At 44.1% G+C, this 20,825-nt stretch overlaps 1 protein-coding gene across 6 annotated transcripts in view; it reads left to right on the top strand.

Annotated features, from left to right (window-relative positions):
• DNAI3 (dynein axonemal intermediate chain 3) overlaps window positions 1-20,381 on the top strand; it is a 63,945-nt gene extending 43,564 nt beyond the window's left edge. For 2 of the 6 annotated variants that reach the window (XM_072974067.1, XM_072974064.1), the window contains 9 exons: window positions 2,831-2,961; window positions 5,620-5,683; window positions 11,383-11,513; window positions 12,535-12,600; window positions 12,836-12,877; window positions 13,221-13,425; window positions 14,930-15,021; window positions 16,075-16,197; window positions 20,127-20,381. In XM_072974067.1, coding sequence (XP_072830168.1) covers window positions 2,831-2,961; window positions 5,620-5,683; window positions 11,383-11,513; window positions 12,535-12,600; window positions 12,836-12,877; window positions 13,221-13,425; window positions 14,930-15,021; window positions 16,075-16,197; window positions 20,127-20,270 — 998 coding nt within the window. In that variant the 3' untranslated portion in view covers window positions 20,271-20,381. The remainder of the gene's footprint in view (window positions 1-2,830; window positions 2,962-5,619; window positions 5,684-11,382; window positions 11,514-12,534; window positions 12,601-12,835; window positions 12,878-13,220; window positions 13,426-14,929; window positions 15,022-16,074; window positions 16,198-20,126) is intronic. The other 4 variants (XM_072974066.1, XM_072974065.1, XM_072974068.1 and 1 more) reach the window with 4 other exon arrangements.
• Window positions 20,382-20,825: the final 444 nt, after the last annotated feature.

The raw sequence follows: 20,825 nt of genomic DNA, 5'->3' as shown, positions 1-20,825 counted from the left end.
TGAGTTAATACATGTAAAGCTCTAAGAACGGCACACCGTCAACTCACAATGAACCTCAGCTACCTCATGTGAGACCTTGGGCAAACTACTTAACCTCTCTGAGCCTCAGTGTGCTCACCCTTGAAGGGTTAATGCTTTACCACCTCAGGAGTTACTGTGAGAACTGAATGAAATGGGTTTGTTTGTTTGTTTGTTTGTTTATTGGTTTTTGTTTTAGTGGAGGTACTGGGGATTGAACCCAGGACCACGTGCATGCTAAGCATGTGCTCTACCACTGAGCTATACTCCACCCCCTAAAATGAAACAGTTTAGTGCACACAGTTTAGTGCCCGGCATGTGGTAAGCAATCAATAAGTGTTAGCTGCTATTATTATGATGATCCCTGGTAATGGAAAATCCAATTCCTATGAGAATGACGCTGAACTGAATAAATTCCAGTCAGGTCCGAGTCAGCGAAGCTGACGACAGCATTTCTCTCTGGCCTCGTCCTCTCGGACGACCACATCCAACACTATCAAGTAAGGCCCTTTCCTTGGAGCTCCCAGCTTGGCTTCTGTGAACTTCCTGATCCTTCTTGAGTTTCTCTCCTCTGTCCTCTTTCCTGGTTCCGTTTCACCTTTCTGCCCTCTCATCGTGAATGTGCCTCAGACTCTAAGTTCAGCCGTGTGCTTTCCCCATGAGCTGCTCGCCCTGCGGCGACACCGTCTCCGCTCTCACCTCTGCTGAGAATCCTCGCCTCTCACCATCCCTTGGGACTGAACCCAGCCCACCCCCACAACACCAGCGTATCTGGAACAGAACTCGTAACTTGAGTCATCCCCGACTGTCTCCGCAGGCCCCCTGCCCAGCCTCCCACACAGGGTGATTAAGCCCGTTTATAACGCATCTCACGTTTGCCTTTTCCTTTGCATGATCAGTAGTGACCCCTGGATCGGGCGCCCCTTGTCAGACCAGAGGGCTCCACACTTTTCTCTTGCACCCCCTCAGGAAACATTCTTTAGTGAACATGTATTTATTTATGAATTATATACATGCTTTACTCTATGGATATATTTATGTGCTTCATTTTAAAAAGAAAAAGCAGGCATAAATGAGAGAATTTGAAGTAAATGTTTTAATGATTTTAATTTTATGTATTAAATGGATACGAAATGTCTTTCTGCTCTTGCTAAATGTGCTGTGAATAATATCTTTTAGCAAGAACAATGGGATTGAATGTGCCTGGTTATTTCTTGAAATGTTGACGACCCTTTGTAATACGGCTGCTTAAAGGCTGCACATTTGGCTTCACTTTGGGACTCGTTTTTAGTGTCTTACCTAGTGGGGAAAGGGACTGCTCCAAACATGTAGATCCCAAACAAAGGAAATGCTGGTTGGCTGTACCTGCTAAATCATAGTGATTATTTTTTTCTTTCTTTCTTTCTTTTTTTTTTTTTTTTTTTTTTGAGGGGGCAGGTAATTAGGTTTATTCATTTATTTATTTTTGGAGAAGGTCCTGGGGATTGAACTCAGGACCTACCGCCTGCTAAGCAGGTGCTCTAACCCTGAGCTACACCCTCCCCCGATTATCTTTTACTCTTGTCTGGAATTATAGTCGTTTTTTTGAAATTCAATATGTATTTTTAGTGTAGCTGAAGTTTTCTTCCCCGATTTTAGTTTTCCTTTATATGTTTGTTGTTTGGTTTTCCATTGACTGATATAACCCAGTGGATGCACTGAGAAGGTGTGGTGAGGAGAGTTTTGTAAGCATATATTTCTTTACAGTCTTTCCCAGAAGTTTAATATCCCATTTAAAAAAAAAAGTGACCTGGAAAAATACCTAAGATATATCTTTAAGAGAGTAGAAAAGCAGGCTACAAAGTTGAAGTACCCAAACAAAAAGTAAATAAATTAAGTAATAGCGGGAAATATACCAATATTTTAATAGTGGTTACCTCTGGGAGACATAATAATGAATGACTTTTGTTATTTTCTTCATGTTTTTCTCTCTTTCCCAAGGCATCAATGAATAACATTTATTAATTTTAGGTCATAAAAGACTTCTGTTTTAAAACAAGATAACATCAGATTCTTTTAAAAGAAAAGATGTTCCAGGTGACATTTGAATTCCAGCTCCCAGATGAGCTCCGCTCTTACTGTTTGCACGGATAACTGTAACATAGTGCAATCACTGATGTTCATAAATAATACACCAGGGCTGATCAGCAGACATTAAATTATGTTCCATATGCTGGCTTATGACAAATGAGTAATACATTTTAGATGGATTTATTTATTAGAAGTTAAAAAAATTTTGACACTTAAAAGGCCAATCTTGAATTATTTTTAAAAATTGCCATATGATGAATAAAAATGACATGAGTTTCTCATTAGGGAACGTAAAGGGTGTTATCAAGTAAGGAGAAACTGCAATGATATCTCTGAGAAAATCAAGGGGGTTATAACCCAGAGGATATATTTTGTGTCCAGTTTACTGTAAATAATTGTGGAATGATGTAAATGATGTAGAAGTGGTTTGCAAACTGTGCCCTGGAAACTTTTAGAGCCCCTGAAAAGTGGGCAGAGGAATCCTCTCTTCCCACCCAGGAAACACTTCAGAGCCGTGCAGCTTTGCTCGGTTTTACAAACAGGGGTTCCACACCATCTTTGGTTTGAAAAAGGCATTCTGCTGCTAAATCAGAAGTCTGAAATTGCTTGGACTCGTGCCCCCCACACTGGGGAGGGAATGGGGCAGATATGTGTGATGAGGGACAGAGAATAATAACTGAGTATATTTTAGAAGCTCTTCCAGTGTGACTGTGTGCTGCTTCTATCCATGTGCCTCCCAAAGACAAAGCCCCAGCCCAGGGCAAAGCAGTGAAGGCGGGAGAAGCGAGGCCATATCAGAATCTGGAAGAGGGGCTGGCCAATCATCTCGAGCCAATAGATGACTTCTGCACAAAGTTCTTTGTGGGGACAGAGGTGAGTTGGAATGATCTGCTTCTAAAATTAGTATTTTAAATTACATTGAAAAATACTATTATGACCTCTATAGTATGTTTATCTTATGAAGGCTTACAATATTTATACTGTTTTCATGTTTTTAATGTGCTTACTTGCGTTTAAAATTTTTGACCTCAGTGCCTCCTAGATTCATATTTGAGATGTTCCTGAATAAATGTGGGAAAGTCTATAAAACCAGGCATGATTCTTTATACTAATATTTTATCGATCAACCTGCAAACACTTACTAAACTTCTATACGGTGTGAAAGAAACCATGCTGAGTGTTAGGGATTTACTGAGAAAACGTGTCATTTTGTCAGGCCGGTACAATCTAGTAGGAGAGTGAGAAACTCACTCAGTGCAAAAGGCAGGTAACACCCGGAAATAATAACCATAACGGCTGTGATTTCAGCACCTGCCGTAGCAACAAAGCCGAGCTCAGGTCCATCGGTGTTCTGTGCATCAGGGTCCGTGCCAGGTACTTTCCAAATTATGTTTCATCTAATCCTAATCGTCCTGGAAGACTGATATCATTAGTGCCATTTTACAAATGAAGAAATGAGGCTCGGAGCTTTATCTGCGCTCATACAGGGGCAGAGATGCTCTTTTCTCTCTTTTTTCAAAATATTTTGTTTATTTATCACTGTATTATTTAATTATTTTATTTCGGTGGGGGGGTTGGGGGTGGGGGGAAGGCAATGAGGTTTATTTCTTTTTAGAGGAGGTACTGGGCATTGAACCCAGGGCCCCATGCATGCGCCTCCTGCGTGCTCAGCACGCACTCTACCACCTGAGCTATGCTCTCCCCGCTGGAGATGCTCTTCTCCCTCATGGCTGTTTACCTGACGTGAAGGGGTTTCCCCCAGGCCGTACCGCCTGGGAAGACGCCACTGCTCGGTCTCACTGAGGTGCGGTTTGTTCACACTTCAGTGTTATGAGGGGCCTGATCAGTCCCACGAGCCCTTGAGTGTGAACCGCCTGCCAGGCTAGCACTAGCCCCGGATCAGAGACAGCACAGCCTCTGTTCTCGGGGATCCCACCGCCGAGTTAGGGAGCAGACGTGTTGACAGCGTGACCCACACCAACACTTGGCCAGGGGCCACGGGGACAGGAAGGGGGAGGTTGGGGAAGGCGACCTGTGAGCTCACTAGACATTGGAGGTGGAGGAAACACTGAAAGCTCACGGCACTGCGGAGGCACCAGCCTGAACGATATTCCGGAGTTACGAAAGCCCAGGACTTGTCTGGAGATAGTGGGACAGTTCGGTGTGAGAGGGAACGCTACACCTGGAATGCTAAGTTGGGGTCCAGCAAAGGGCCTTTGCTGCCATGCTAGGCTGTGTGATTTTATTTAGTAAGCAATGGGACTCTACCAAATAGACGTGTGTTTTATAACTTGGGCTTCACACCACAGTTTTTGTTATTTTTTATATTATGACAAAATATGCATAAGCACGAATTTACCATCTTAACCAGTTTTAAGTGTACTATCCAGTAACATTCAGTACGTTCATATTGTTAAGTAACCGTCACCACCATCCATCTCGAGAATTGCTTCATCAACCCAAAGTAAAAGTATTCTACACCCATTAAAACAATTACTCCCCATAACCTCCTGCCCCCACTCCTGGTAGCCACCCTTCTACTGCCTGTCTCTATGAATTTGACTGTTCTGGGCACTTCATGTAAGTGGAATCACATAGTATTTTCTCTGTGCACACAAAAGTTTTGTAAGTGGGAGATGACAGCTTTAGAAAGAGAAATGATCACAAAAATCTTAAAATAGATATTAAAGCATGGCATCCCCTACTTACACTCCTTTTCAGTGACTACTTAGTGAAACATGAAAAATCCAAGCTCCTTGCACCACGCATGGCTTATAAGCTTCTGCATAATTTGGCTCCTTTCTATCTTGCCACCCCCATCTGCACCAATCTCCTCACTTGCCCTGTCTGCTCTGATTTTTCTCTCATTCGTCTTATACACCAAATGATTTCCTGCCTCTCAAGTCCTTTTGTTCCTTGGAATTAACTTCATTCATCATTCAACAGATATTATTGAGCATTTAATATACGCTAGGCACGGCTGTTGGCCCAGGGAATATAGCAGTGAACAGAATAGTCAAACTTCCCTGCCCTCGGGGGGCTGCTCTTCCACCGGCCCTTGGTGTGACTGATCCTTCTGCCTTGGATGGTTTATGGGAGACCTCTTTCTCTCTTATTCTAGAAATATGTATTAAGTACTGACTTTGTAACATGCTGAGAATAAATCACTGAATAAATCGGACCAGATCCCCCTCCTCCTGGAGCTTTCAGTCCATTGGGACAATTTTCTGTTAACAGTAAAGACTTTGGAAATGCATCAGTTGGAACTTGTGGACCTAGACTATCTTCATAATTGCCTGTGTTCTCCCCATCACTGTATGGAGATAAAAACACAAAAAATTAATTTTTTGTTTAATATAAAATCAAGTAATCATCTTGGGCCTTTCCCCCCAGTGCCCCAAATTATCATTTGATTAAATTGGTCTGTTACTTTGTTTGAGTTGCAATCAGTCTTAGCACATGAATAGAACATGAAGGCCTTTTGCATCTTAAGTGGTCGTTACACTCATCAGGAACCTGTAATATTTTTAGGAAGGTGAAGTGATATACACAGATTGGAAAATGGAAAGAGACCCTGAAACTGGCCGGTTGATGAGTAAGTTTTGATGATTGCTCCATTATTCATAAGTTGTTCCTTTTTAACAAAGCACTGAGTAGCCCTGGCCTTGCTAGTGGTGAGGAGGGCCCCTGAGGCTCTGACTCTATACTTGTTACTTGGACAAGCAGCAGAGTTGTCTGTCACCTGGGAGCTTGTGAGAAACAAAATCAAGGACCCAACCCCAGGCCTGCTAAGTCTGAATACAGATCTTAATAAAATTCTCCAGGTGATTTGTTTTCACACCAAAATTTGAGAAGCACTGATCTACTGATGCTTAAATTACAAAGACACTTGGACAATTCAATTTTAAAATAACAATGCTGTTTCAATCATTCAGCAACCCAGGGGCTCAGCTATGTGGAAAATCAGAGCAACATGAAATTATAGGCTAAATTTACCACGATCTTGAAGACCTCAGGACAGTACGGGGTGACTGTGACTGTGGGGCTCTCCTTTGGGGCTGGGACTGGTGGTGTCCATGTGTCCCCCTGCTCCCAGGGACCAGACTCTGGGCAGCTGAATGGAGGTATGAGGGTCACACCCAGGTGTGAGCAAGAAGCCGAGTCCATAGTTCAGGCCCCCAAATGAGCTAAGTTCCTTGTCAAAGCTCAGAGCCTTGGAATGCACTCCAATTACAACCACTTACTTGAAACCTTTGGATTTTATCATGGCATGAAAATATATTTGAGCCACCTTTCCAAGTGTGGAATAATCATGAGCTAAGAAAGAGGCAGCTAGGACACCATGGAGCAGTGAGGTGGTGCAGCTCGGCCAGCTTTGCAGAAGGGGATCTGGTCAAGCCTGGGGGTGGTTGGGACAAGTGGACATGTGAGTGACTGACAGAGGTCCAGAGGTTGGAGCCACCGCCCGCAGAGGACAGCTGTTTGGGCTCAGATCTCTGCTTTAAATGTCATCTTCTTCATTTCCATCTGCCGAGTCTGGGTCTGCAGGCTGGAGTCTGCCTTAGACTGGGGAAGGCCTGCTTCTTCAACACTGCCTCCAGGATGGCCATTTTATCTGGAAACAAAGCACTCCTACTTTTCTTACATAGGTCTTCTGACCAGACACCCAAATGTGTGTTATTAATAAGAGTGGGACATTGAGAGAACATTAGATGTAACCCAAAAAGAGGGTCCAGTATGTGCAGACTGAGACTAATTTTCCATTTTCCACTCATTTCCAATTCCATGGTTTAAAGTTGAACTCAAAATTATATACTGGATATAATGAGTTCCAGTCAACCACTTTTACGCTTACTCATGTATCTATTTATTCAATAATTCATGAATGTTAATTGTGCACCTGCTGCGCGCCAGACATTGTGATACGTGGCAGTGGTCCCCCTACCCCCCCAGACAAAAGCTGAGACCTTGAGGCCGTAACTTGGTCATGCACAGGTGGACACTGGTTCCTCCTGGTCTCAGATTTTCTTGGAACCTTACCCCAGTGCCAGTTTCCGAAATCGCTTTCAAGGTTGCCCATGCCAAACAGATTTAGTTATTTATTTTAAATGAATTTTATTCCATTTATAGAACCAATGGCAATAAACCTAAAAACCAAGAGCTTTATGTCTGAACCTCACTGATACTTGCTTGTTCTTTCTTTCAGTCTTGTTTTCTTTCTTTCTTTCATTCATCAAATCACTATTGAGAATTAACGATGTGCCAGACACTGGGGATATAACATGAACAAGATATTATCTTCCCCCAAAGGAGTTTCATGATCTATTGGAAACCACATACACAAATGAGGATGTTACACTGTCATCAGTGCTGTGGTTGGAAGCAAACACAGAACCCAGGGAGAGACCAACTCGCTTGGGCTGTTAACAGAATGACCCACTGAAGAGAGATACAGTTGAGCTGGAGCTTTAAGGAGGGGGGAGGTTTGCGATTTTCCAGGTGGAGCAAGACATTCCAGGTAGAAAGAGGAACAAGTGCAAAAACATGGATGCTCAGAAGAGCAGTGGACAGTTAGGAAACAGGGAGACTCCTGGCCAAAGCGTTGCAATACAGAGGCTGCAGGAGCAGCGGGAGAGGGCCAGGAGGACACTTGGGTCCAGATGGCAGGAAGCCTTGAGTGCCTTCCTGGGCTGCGGACCTTATCCTGGTGCCACCGGTGTAATCAGAAAATCACTGTCAGGAGAGCGGGGCTGGGGGGATAATTTATTGGTGGGACTTACAGTGGAAACAGGATGACCCGTTGGCATAGCCTAGATGAGACATGGAGAGGACTGAAGTACAGGCATGGTGGCAGGGGTGTATAGCAGGGGAACTACAAGAGGGAGAACCTCAGGGGTTATACCAGGACTTTGTGACCAGTGGGATGTGACTGGAAAAAGGGAAAGAGGAGGTGCTTTTAATTTCTTGGCATTTAGTTCATTCTAAAAAAAAGGAGGAATAGCTTTAACCACCTACTTAAAGGATATTTTTAAATCATCTTAATACTTTCATACTTTAAAATTACCAGCCAAGTTATTTTGTATCAATGAAATCCAAATGACTGTACTATTCGCACTGAGTAGCGGTTGAGGTTCAGGGAAAGTCCATGTGTGGGCTTTGTGCTGAGTTGTGTGTTGCGTGCCCTCGTTACAGCCCGTGCACTGGGAGTGTTTTCCAGGGGAGCTACCGGCCTGATGTCTTTCATAAACACCGGGCAGGCCTCCTGAGTAAAGATGAGGCAATTACTGGGACCCAGTAGCTCTTGACCAGCAGGGAACCCCACATTCTTACCTCCGATGTACAACAAGGCAGGAAGGAGAATCTTCTCTTCTAAGAGGAAACTTCTGAGGGACAGGCTACCCTGACTGAGCTCTGTGTGATGAAGAAGGTCAAATCAAACAAAATTTCCAGATGATCTAAGTGACCAGCCAAGAAACACAAGCTGCATGAGGACAGTGGACATAATCCTCTCATGTACTTGACTCACAGGTTGACACACGTCTTGTCCCAGTATCCCACAGATTAACTCATTTAATCCTCACAGCAACACTGTGGATTTGAACCCGGGCATCCTGTGCTCTTGGCCACATCATTATGTGAAATCCTGCAGCAGATAATGACTCTGGAAATTACTGTTTTGTTTATTGTAAATTCCTTATAAAAACCTGGCTGGGCGCTCTGGCACTTCACTTAATAACTTAAGGACAGCTCCACCTACTGCTGAAAGGCACTGAGGTCTTTCAAAGAACCAAAGGAAGGAGAAGTTATATGGACTGAGAACTTCTAACATGTGAAAGTACAAATCTTGATAGCTCTCAGTATTCCCATCACTGGTGATCATTACGTTTCGCAGAGGGCTTCTAGGCTCCTGGACGGCCCTGCTCACCAGAGTGAGGTGGCCTAGGAAAGCCTGGCGCACCAAGAACAAAACCAGGCTCTGAGAAACAGGAGCCACAGCGAGAAGGAAGCTTCAGGTTTTCAGGTGTCTCCTGCCTTCTCAGGAATCTTCCAGATCACGTCAAGATGGCCTCAGAAAGATGCCTTCTGTGCTGTCTTCAAGATGAGGCTTTGGTTGGACGAAAATTGGTCTTTTTTTTTTAAACTATAAGAGCTACATTTAAATTTATTTACTTACTTATTGACTTTTTTCGAATAATTTTAAAATTGAGAAAAAATACACATAAACATGAAATTTAACATCTTAACCATTTTTAAGTATAGTTCAGTGGAACTAAGTACATTCACAGTGTTGGGCAACCAATCTCCAGAACTCTTTTCATCTTGCCAAACTGAAACTCTGCACCCGTTAAACACTGCCCCCCTCTCCTCTTCCCCTCCAGCCCCCGGCACCCACCATTCCACGTCTAGCTCCATGAACATGACTACTGTAAGTTCCTCATATAAGTGAACTCATACAGTATTTGTCCTTTTGTACCGCCTTATTTCCCTTTAAATAATATGCTCAAGGTTCACCCATGTTGTAGCATGTGTCAGAATCCCCTTCCTTTTGAAGGATGAATAATATTCCGTTGTATGTATAGACCAGTTTGTTTATCCATTCATCCCCTGATGGACACTTGGGTTGCTTCCACCTTTGGGCCATTGCGAATATTGCTGCTATGAACATGAGTGGATCAATATCTCTTTGACACTTTATGAGCTTTTTGCAAGATTTGGTAGCTCTTTTTCTGCTTAATGTTCCATTGGTGTTCTGAGAAAAAAAAATCCAGCCTTCACGTAGCTATTAATATGATGAAATTCAGGGTAAGTTCATGGTTTTAGTATAAACTAGCCACACACTGCACTGTGGTTGGCCCTGACGGGCACTTATTTTTATGGCCATCCCTAGGGCTGCTGGGTGTGGGCAGCAAGGAGTGGGGAGCAGCCAGCCCTGCAGCCGAGCCTGGGGGAGAGGAAACCCAAGCAATGGCAGAGGAGGAGACAGGCCAGCGAGGCAGGCAGACCCCGGGGCCTGGGGCCGAGACTGAGGGGAAGTCTTGATCTTAAGATCCAAACCTGCTGCTCCTCTGGTCTTCCCGGTTGTGATAATGGAAACCACTTCGAGCCTGTTGCGGTGACTGGCCTGCTGGCTGTCCTGCTCGTCCCTTGATCTCTCTCACCCCTCCTGTTCCAGCCCCCTCCAGGCCCTGTCAACTCTAGCTCGCACACATTTCTGGTTATCCACTCCTCCATTGCACCTTCGTCCCAGCCGCCACCCCGTCTCACCACAACTACCGCAGCAGCCTCCTGTGGTGTCCCCTCTTTGCTGTTGTCTGCCTCTGATCCCAGAGCAGCCGGAGAGTCCTCACATGTCAATCACATTGTCTCCTAGGCCGGAAGGACTCATTAAAGCACATTAATTACCCTGGGAATGTAATCTAAACTCTCTTCCTAATGGGGCCCTGCGCGGTCTGGAGTCTCTTGGTCTCCATTCATTTCTTCTTCTTCTTCTTCTTCTTCTTCTTTTTTTTTTTTTTTTTTAGGAGAGGGAGGTAATTAGGTTTTTTTATTAATTTCTGTTTGGAGGAGGTACTGGGGATTGAACCCAGCACCTCGTGCACTGAGCTAAACCCTCCCCCTTCCATTCACTTCTTGTCTCCTGTTGGCTTCCTCAGAATGCTAAGTGCAGAGTCCCTCTCCTCGGGACTGGGGTGTGTTGGTCCCTCTGTCTGGAGGGCTGCTTCATGCCAAAACCCTCCCTGCCGGCCCAAGTGACTCATCTTCAGAGAAGCCTTTTCTGACCATTCAACCTAAACGACCAATGTCCCTTGTTATTCTTTCTTGTGACATGTTTTTCTTCATAACACCTTTCACATTGGTTATTCTCTACTTTGGGATTTGTTTGTTGAGCACCTGTCTTTCCCACCGGGCTGTAAGCTCCATGATGGCAGATCATGCTGGCTTATTAACCGTTGTTTACCCAGCCATCTACAGCACCTGGCACCTACAGGCGATACAGGTATTTATTGACTAACAGTATATAACAGCGACAAACTGACAGATGAGTGAGTAAATGCCTACGAACACGAGGTGTCCCTCAGAGCCCGAGAAGTGGCCTTGACAGGACTGTCCCCAGACTTCCACAGAAACAGGAGGAGCTGTCCCCTGACAGATTCTCTCACCCGACCGACCCCTGGTTCTCCACTCTTGGACCTCGTTAATCGGGACAGTCGTCCTTTGGAGGTCTGCCCATTCTTCGTTGCAGGAATGTAAACATTGTTATTAAGGATGAAATGGCCTTTTCCACTCCGACAGCAAAGAAGCCAGTGAGCCTCTACACGGTCCACGACGGGGCTGTGCACACTGTTCAGAGATCACCTTTTTACCACGACATCATCCTCACCGTTGGGGGATGGAACGTGGCCATCTGGAAAGAAGGTGTTATGGTAAGTTGCCGGCAAAATGGAGGAGTGGGTGGGCGGCCTTTGTTTTGAGAAGGGCAGCCGGCACACCAGCCTGCTCTGACAGCACAGCGCCTCCGAGACACACTGTAGAGAAACTGGAACAGATGGCCTGGGCTCCAGCTTGTCCACAGAACCATTGCAACCTTTCGAAAACACAACCGTTTGTTTTTCTTTCCTGAGGGAAGGAAACAATCACCAGTCTTTTGTTCTCTGAGACCAAACAGTCTTTTCTTTGAAATACATATCGTGGGCAGTTCACTTGATTTACGTTTCTCCCTCCCCTTAAAATCCGAGATGGGGTGTGGATTACTGTGTGACGTCCAAGCGATGGGTATGTCGCCTTTGCTGCTGCACCAGAAGCTTGTCAGCAGGTTCAGAAAGCGGGAGTAAGACAGCTAAGGGGTCTGTCGCCTGGCAGACAGGGACGTGCATGGGTCAGTGGGAGGCAGTGCCTAGAGTCTGTGGTCAGGATTAGGACAGAAGCTCATCTGCCCAAACCAAGGAAGCAGGTGTGTGGGAAAATCACCACGATATGTCCCTTTGGTGAGCTACTTAGAAAATGATCAAAATCTGAAAAAAAAAAAGTATATATATCTCATAGCCGTAATATGTATATTCTTTGGGGGGGAAATACATATATATTCTTTGACCTAACACTTTTATTTCCTTTTATTTCTGGGACTCTAACTTACATAAATACTCCAAAAAAAATGTATGTGAATATATGTGCAAGTTTGTCACCAAAAAAGTTGGAGATTCCTTGTGTCTGTCAACAGAAGGACTTCTACTTTATACCAATGTACTGCTGTATAATCGATTTTTTTCCCACAACAAGCAAGTAATAATTTTGCAGTTGAAAAGGAAATTTAGGCAAAAATTGTCCAAAGACTGTGCAGGGGTCAGGAACCTGGTTATCCACAGAAACGGAAGGAGCTGAGCAGGAACAGGTTGGGAGTGTCGCCCAAAGGATGCATGAATTAGTGACTGTCTTCGTTCCCCACAGGAAGGTTTTATATGCACGTGTTGGAACATGGAGGCAGCGCCATGGCTTAGTTTAGTCGCTGCAGGTGTAAGTAGGTGAATGAGCCCACCTGGGTGCCAGGTGGAGTATGATGTGGGAAGAGAGCATGTTTGGATCTTCTGACTCTATGAAAACCTCCCAAAGAAGGCAAGTTACCACACACTAGAGAAGAGAGAAAATGACCTTATGTGGCTTTTGTGGTCCAAAATCTCTTCCAAATAATACTTATAAGCCATTGGATGCAGCTCACAGAGAGAACTGACTTTTCATTCGCTTTTCCTAGAGCTGTTTCCCTGGTGAGCAGACGCCTGACAGGGAAATAAAGGTATAAGCAAAACTTACGATCATTTCTTGTCTAATGCCCACCAGTCTCCATAGAAACAGCAGTGGACTTTAGCAGCAGGTGGATTATTAGAACCATCAACAGCTCAGTTGGAAGGTTTGATCTTTTCTAAAATGTCACTAAAATAAGGAAAAAAAAGATGCTATGAAAACATACAGGAAAGAAAAGAGCTTGCATTGTATAAAAATCCTACAAGAAAAAGATTTCTGAGTGGGCATAACTTAGCTGTTGTATGAGCATAGCCATCTGAGTTGTACTTAAAATCATTGTGAATATCCCTCTGATAATAACAAAAGCTTTTCTTTTTTTTTTAATTTATTTTTAGACTGGACCCCTCCTTCAGTCATGCTGTGCACCAAAAAGGTACACCTCGGGGCACTGGTCCCTGACAAGGCCTGGAGTCTTCTATATTGGCCGGGAAGATGGATACCTTGATATCTGGGACCTTCTGGAGAAAACCCACGAACCAGCCCAGTCACAAAACATCTGCATAACTATGATCACCTGCGTCAAACCCTGGACCTTTTCTGGTGTGTTAATTCTGATCGAATGAGCTGAGCCACCTTGCCTTCCAGGGGTAGCCCAGGAACATTGTGACATTCACCTGGAAAGCCTCTGAGGTTTTCTTCTCAAGTTTTATTTTTCTTCCCATCCCATCTTTTCCCTTCCTTTCTCTTTCCTTCCCATCTCTCTGCTGCTTTTCCCTTCCCTCTTCCACCCAAACTTTGGATACAGCCTGATTGTCTCTCACCATTATCTTCATCAACAATCATTTCTGAGACACAGTGTGCCAAGCAGAAGCTAATTTTGAACCATATGATGAAAAGCATTCTTCTCACCCTCTCCAGGTCCAGGAATCACAGAGTGAACCATAAATTCTTGCTGCCTTTTACCGCTTCTTTTCCAAACAGAACAAGTTCTGCATCTTTAATTTTTCATTATGTCATAAATGTTCAATATTTTATCACTTTTGGGGCTCTCCTGTGGACAATACCAAGTAGCTCTCTTCATGAGATCAAGTGACTCCATGGGCTCACATATCTATTTAAACTATAACTTTTGAACTGACTTTGAGGAAAAAATAATGGATAACAGAGTAAGCAGAAATTCAAGAATGTGTCTATGGTAAACGTAATTTATATCCTTTGTCCCAATTTCTCTGCTTCACCCAAATAATACTTTCTACACAGACCCAGTACTTATTTGCCTCTTTTAAAAGAAGTTTCCCTTTGTTTCCAAAGATGTGCAGGCATAAAATTGTCTTTCTATTCATTACTTTCTCAGAAGAAACATTACATTTAGAAACGCAGTCTGTAGAATCTCTAGAGTGTAGCCAGACTTTGATCTACTACTTGGCCATATGTGTCACCAAAGAATATTTTCCCATCTTGCAACAAAACATTGCTTTTGTATATATACAGGGATTACAAGTCTAGGATTTGCATTTTGAGCCAGACCTTCTGAAAATAAGAAGAAGGAAAAAGTTGAGAGATAGAAAATTAGAATTCTCAAACACATTTGTGTTTTAGATCCATTTTAAATGATCAGAGGAAGCAATTTGTTTTTATAACAAGAAAGTTGATTCTGGCTGCGTCTTTGAACTTCATCTGGATAATGGTATCCTTTAGCCTTTACTGTGTTTTTGGTGAAAGCTAGCTTCATGGTTTTTCTTTGAAAATCATCCATATATTGTCCCTGCTTTCTTTTCAAGTTTGCCCAGTGGGTCCAGCTAGAGAGGGTCACCCTCAGCAAGGGTGGTCTCCTTATATAAAGACCAAGAAAACATGATTGGAGGTGGGCAGGGTGGCTGATAAAGGCTTGGGGTCTCAGCCTTCCTTCACCAACTGGAATAAATGGCTTTTACATGGCAGTGTGGTCTCCGGTCATGAGTGTCTGATGAAGATGCCAAAATCATTGTAACCACAGCAGGTCCTCTGGGAACTCACAGAACAGAAACACAGGGCGTGTTTAACCTCTACGATGGCTTTCTGACTGCAGAGTTGTTTTTTCTCCCCAATTTTTTGAATCTTCCAGCTAAGCAGCAGTTTATAGCCGTAGCCGATTATTTTGGAACACTGCATATACTGGAAATTCCTTGGACGTTAAGTCACCCTTCCACCAATGAGGTTAGTAACTTTTGGCTTTGAGGGTTTATGTGACCAGATACTGCTGAGGCATGTTGTATATTCAGAAATGACAGCATTTTCATTCTATAAGAGAACAGGAAGAATCATGCAGTCAAAAATAAGGGGAATGTATTTCTGTCGTATGAGATAAATTGTAGAATAAAACAAGCATGCAAATGAAAGGAGGGCCAAATACATGAAGCCCAGATTCAGAGAGGAATTGAGTTGGGGATTTGTGATCGTAAGATGATATTTTCAGGTTGTAACCCAAGCCTGGGACCCTATTTCGGTGATACCCTCCCAGAGGGCCCCACTGGCACTTTCACACATCTCTCCATCTCCTGCCTCCACCCGTCCCCCCTCAACTTGGTGTACTGCGGACAGCATGTCTGAGTGGCAGTATCCTGCCCCTCCACGCACACCACCCAAAGCTTTCAAGCAGTGTTAATAATTAGGTTATAAAAAGAAGGTCAATAAATAGAAATACATAAATATGTATACAACCAACATTAAATATATAGAACGCAATCTGCTGCAAGTCCCAACAACATCAACCTAGTTACTGGCAGGCAAAAAGCTCCCCCTCCCTTGGTCCCCTTGCCCAAGATCTCTGCTGACTCCTGCTTCTGCTCTTCTGCTCAGACACTAAGCTCCCCAGGGGATCAGGAGCTCGCCTCTGCTTCTGGTCCCTTTAGGGTTTACACTGGCATCCTCATCTGGGTTTTCTGAGTTTGGTTGACAATGTGGAACTACCCTCAATCTTAAAAGTAAAAAGGAAAGAAAGGGGAAAAAAGCAACCCCTGAATATTTCTCCTATAAAAGTGCAATTTTTGCAGCTCTCTCCTTCCAACCCTACTCCCTTCCTGCAGTCCTCCAATTCCAAGGTCCCTAAACCTTAGCCCAATGGCCCCCAAATTAGCCAGACCCTCTGGGAGTGGCCTGCAGGCATATCTAGCTAATGACTCATAAGCGGCAGAAATTCTTCTAGAGCCTTGTGGGGAGGACGGGGGCCTCCGGGTGGGCTCCCCTCTCACGGGCCTGTGTCTCTAACAGGTATCAAGTGTACATTACTACTTTGAAAGGGAAGTCAAGCACCTGGAATATGTAGAGCAGCGCAAAAAAATTCGTGAACAGGAGAAGAAAGACATGGAGCTGGAAATGGAGAAGAAAAAAGTTGTAAGTTAAATTTCAGATACAAAAGTTGCTTCCCTCTAACGCCAGTGGGAATATATTTGTTTGGCTTATTCCAGCTTCAATAGAAAAACTACACCTTTTTACATTCTTCTCTTGTTCTCATGAGAGTCCGGAGGGCATTTCTCTGATTTCCTAGCTTAACATGAGTGAGAACTACCAACTAGACACCTAGTGAGATTCTATACAATTTGAGTTTCTGAACTTTTCTGTATTTCAAAGTTCCTTAGGTACAGTGGTCTCTGAATACCATTGACAGATGCAAAGGTTCAAAATGTGAGTGCTTTCATTTCATAGAATTTTAACATCTGGTGAATAATGCATTAAAGCAGGTAGTGCAAATAGTGGAATATGAATTAAGACGTGTGGGCTCACATCCCAGCTCTGCCACTTACAGCCATGAGATCTGGAGCAAGGTTTGTATCTGTGATGAGCTTCGGTTCTTGTCTTTAAAATGGGAGTACTAATAACTACCTTTCAGGATTATTATAAGTCTTTCAGTTAAGTAAACTGACAAATACTAGACTGGCATTAAAGGGGAGCTAGACTGTAGACAGACAGACAGGTAGATATAAATTCTACTGTCATAGACTGGAGCTGTGAAATTTGCTGTAGAGGAGAATTCGATATTGATGGTACATCCATCGTAAACTCTCCTGAAGAGGAACCTAAAGCTTTGAAACCCCATCGGCCTCTCTAAGCTTCTCCGTTTGATGTGAACTTCCTCGCTCTGTTGGTCTTCCCTTGCCCCCTGGAATTTGGAGCTTTTCCATATTCTGTGAATGTAGTGCTTCTCTCTTTCCCACTTGAGGTCCTCTCAGTCCATATGTCTACCTGACTCTTGCTCATTCCCTTCCTTGCCCTTTTGTCACCGACAATTCCATCACCAGTCCTGTCTGCAGTTTCCTCATAGCCAAATATATAGGCTCCTCCAACGTAATTACTCACGTAAGACCCTAGGTCTCAATAAAAAGCACGAGCATGTGGAAATATTTCAATGTACTGCATTACCAAATAGGTTAACATCACATTGATGGATACGAATTAGTGTAACAAAAGCAGAGGGAGCATCATTTCAAAACATTGCAGGGGGAAGGTATAGCTCAAAGTGGTAGGGCACGTGCTTAGTATGCACAAGGTCCTGGGTTCAATCCTTGGGACCTCCTCTTAAAAAAAAATAAGTAGATAAATAGGTAAACTCTATTATCTCCTCACCCCTCAAAAAAAATTTTTTTAAAAAGAACAAAACATTGTTTAGTGGTGATGAGCTATAAAAGAACACCAATTAAATAACTTTCCATTGATTTTCATTGTTTTCCCCTACTACCAAAAAAAAAAAATTGGCCTTGGTCTGCCATGGGAGAATTTCACACCGCAGCAGCAGACATCCACAATTACTGAGTGTTTAAATACCATAGCGACAGCTCCTAATTACCCACCTCAGTGGAAGTGGGTAGAATTGTGGATAATCCAAAAAAAATCTGCATGTGAAATACTTTTGAAACACCTGAGTATTATAATAACCGTATCTTGGAATTGTAGGATGCTTTTGTTTCCAAAACTTTGCCGCCCCCTCCTTGTAACTTCATTTCCATTTGACATAGTGCCCTCCTTAAAATAGAGCTACTACTTCTCTGGTACAAGGCTGTGGATACACAAATGCATGGAAAAGGGCTCCTCTGCTACATTTAGAACATGATAAGGGTCACGAAGGGCAAGTGACTAGTAGTAGTCAGAAGGAGCTCCTTACAGGCAACCGCTGGTAACAGGGGAAATGGAAACGAACTGTAACAATCTCAGAAGACCTTGGAGGGAATTAAATGAGTTAAAAGTATGTACAGCAGCTAGTCCGTAGCTGGCACCCAGAAAGTGCTAGTAAGTGTCCGCCATGAGTGTTATTACGCAGGGCCGGGATCACACAGCCGTCCCCGGGGCCGGGCTTCCTGAGTGCCCCGGGCTGGCAGGGAGTAGCCGTACCCTTCACTCCACAGACTGAGGGGAACCATGTGCCCATCTCTGTGCAAACCCTGAATCTGGATACCTCTCACTTACTGTAAAACACTAGTAGCCACAGCTCTAACAGCACATGCAATGGGAATTCTCCTGACCGGAATTTCAGCTGGAGACCCAAAGCTGAGAAGCGTAGCGGTTTCCATGTGACCCGTAATTTATGCCATCTCAATGGGACTTGGAGGGAGGAATTCAAAAGAATTCTGCAACCCATAGTCAATGACCCACACTCCAGACTACACAAGAGTAAATGGGGAAGGAGGCTGGAAGAGGGATTTTTCTGGGAGAGAAGTGTTGGAGGGCCACACGTACCCCATTTCCCACTTCTGCAACACCACCCCGACTCCGGAAGGAGGCCTTCAAGGGAAGCACTGATAGAGACAGGATGCTGGCCAGAATAGACAATTGGCCTCGTACAGGTGATTTCCTGAGCCACAGAAATCCAAGGGCCAGGAGTTAGCAAGAGCCCAAAACAGAATGTCCAGGGAGAATTTAGGGAACCCAGGGACAGGGGCCTGACTCCTATGGCTGGAAATTCTGCAGACAAGAGATTGACTTAAACTGCTCTGTCAGAAGGGTGGAAAGAGGACCAGTGACTGATGGCAGAGTGAGGGTGGTGAGTTTTTCTGCAGCCAGGTGGAAGCTTGAAAGTAGCTGGGCTCAAATCAGATGCCCAAAAGGACTTTCTAATTGTGGTGAGGCCACTTCTGCACAGAGAGGCTGGAGGTGCAGGGAGGAGTCTGGCAGTGGGGGCCCCAGGGGGCAGTCACCACTTGGATATTGGACAGGCCTGAATCTTCAGATACCTGAAAATGACAGGATTCCTAACACCTAAAAGTGATGGGAAATGCTCTGGGATCTGTCACACATGTTGCAAAGGACAGAGGTTAGAAGAAAATATTTTTCTGCTCTCAGCCTATCAAGCCCTGCTCTTTTTGTGACTTGGTTACTGTGTAGCTAACATGTATTAAATGCTTACTGGGTGCAGGCACCATTCTGAGGACTTTTACGTTTAATGATTCATTTAATCCTCACAGTGCTATGAAGTAGAGGCAATTACTAGACATGAGGTATCTGAGAAAGCAGAGATATTATGAAAAGAGAGGGAAGAAGAGGGAGGGGAAGGGAATGTCAGTTCCTGTGAGCATTCAAGAAGAAAGTATCTCTTGTGAATTATTCTCCAAAGAAAGTAGAATAAAATACAGTACTGATTCCCTTGATGGAATCCACAAAGATGGGGCTCTGTAACCAGGCATCAGAAGGCACAGGAAGACAATAGGATGGGGAGAGGACGGGTGGAGGAGAAACAAAGGCGAAACAGGATGACACACCGAGATGAAGTGGTCCTAAAGTTCCTCCGAAAGAAGACACAAAAATGAGAGAAAATCATAATGACCATCCTGGAAAATACCATAATAAATTAAAATGTCACAATTATTAAACCAGAGCAGTAGTCACACAGACACTGACAGGTCAAAGAGCAGAACAGATGACTCAGATTGTTCAGCAAGTGGTGTTGGATAAAGTAGCTGAAGAAATGCTCCTTGTTATTCTCTTCCCCTCTCCGCGTGCTCCTCCCTCCAGCCGTGGGCAAGAGCTTGCAGGCCAGCCTGCATTCCCCCTGCCCCCGAGAGCCCACATCCAGCACATCGGCAGACTCAGGCAGCCCGCTGCCAGGAGATGCCCGGAGTCTGCACAGCTGCTCCACGCCGTCTCCGCCCCTCCCCGTCAGGTCAGAGCCAGCAGCCCCTCTCCCTGACTGTGCAGAGACGCCCTCCTGCCCTCCTGCCCCCGCTTCCAGAGAGCAGCAGCCAGGCCAGCTGTGCAGGAATAGCCCCTTTCCAGCCCTTGGTATTTCTGGCTGTCAGAGTTTTATACACATGACTTGCTTCTTCCCCTCCTAGAAAATGTATCAGAAGTCAAAAGAACAAATGGAGACTGAACTGAAAATGGAATACGAGAGTTATTTGGAACTGGAAAGGAACATCCTCGTCAATCTTGGTCTCATCAAAGTGAAAGAGACGATGTCATACGTGGAAATGGTATAAAAGAGCTTCCCGTAGGGGTGTTCTGGGGGCTTCGTGGGACTGTCCTTTCATTCATTATTTTTTATGTAAGATGAACTAGCAAACTAAACATTAAAAAGGTTTACATATGAATATTAAGCTTTTATTTCACTGCTATTAAAACTTTTGAATTATAACAATAAAACGTTTCAGTTTTTGGACTGAATATGAACTCAACTTTGTACTGAATTAAAAGTTATTGATAATGAAGTTTTAGTTTTGCTGCAGTAACACAGAGTTCAGACATCGCCTCCACCCTCAGTCCTCAACCTACATCCACCCATTCAGAGCCCCTAATCCCAGACAGAAGTGGAAATCATACTTTGCTTCTAATTATCAGGTAGCTTTTGGTCACCTCTCCAAAAAGTGTTCCCACTGGGCCACCGTACAGATTGTAGGGCCATGTGCTAAACAGACTATTAGCAAATGGAATCCAGAAGTATGTGTACAAAAAAATGGTAGCATATGAAGATCATGTTGGGTTTATTCAGGAAATATAAGGCTAATATAACAGTAGACAATAAATCAATGTTTGAT

This window comes from Vicugna pacos, chromosome 13 (genome assembly GCF_048564905.1).
Source record: "Vicugna pacos chromosome 13, VicPac4, whole genome shotgun sequence".
NCBI classification, from domain to species: Eukaryota; Metazoa; Chordata; class Mammalia; order Artiodactyla; family Camelidae; genus Vicugna; species Vicugna pacos.
The sequence above is the reverse complement of the archived record's forward strand: the minus strand, read 5'-3'. Positions and strand labels throughout refer to the sequence as shown.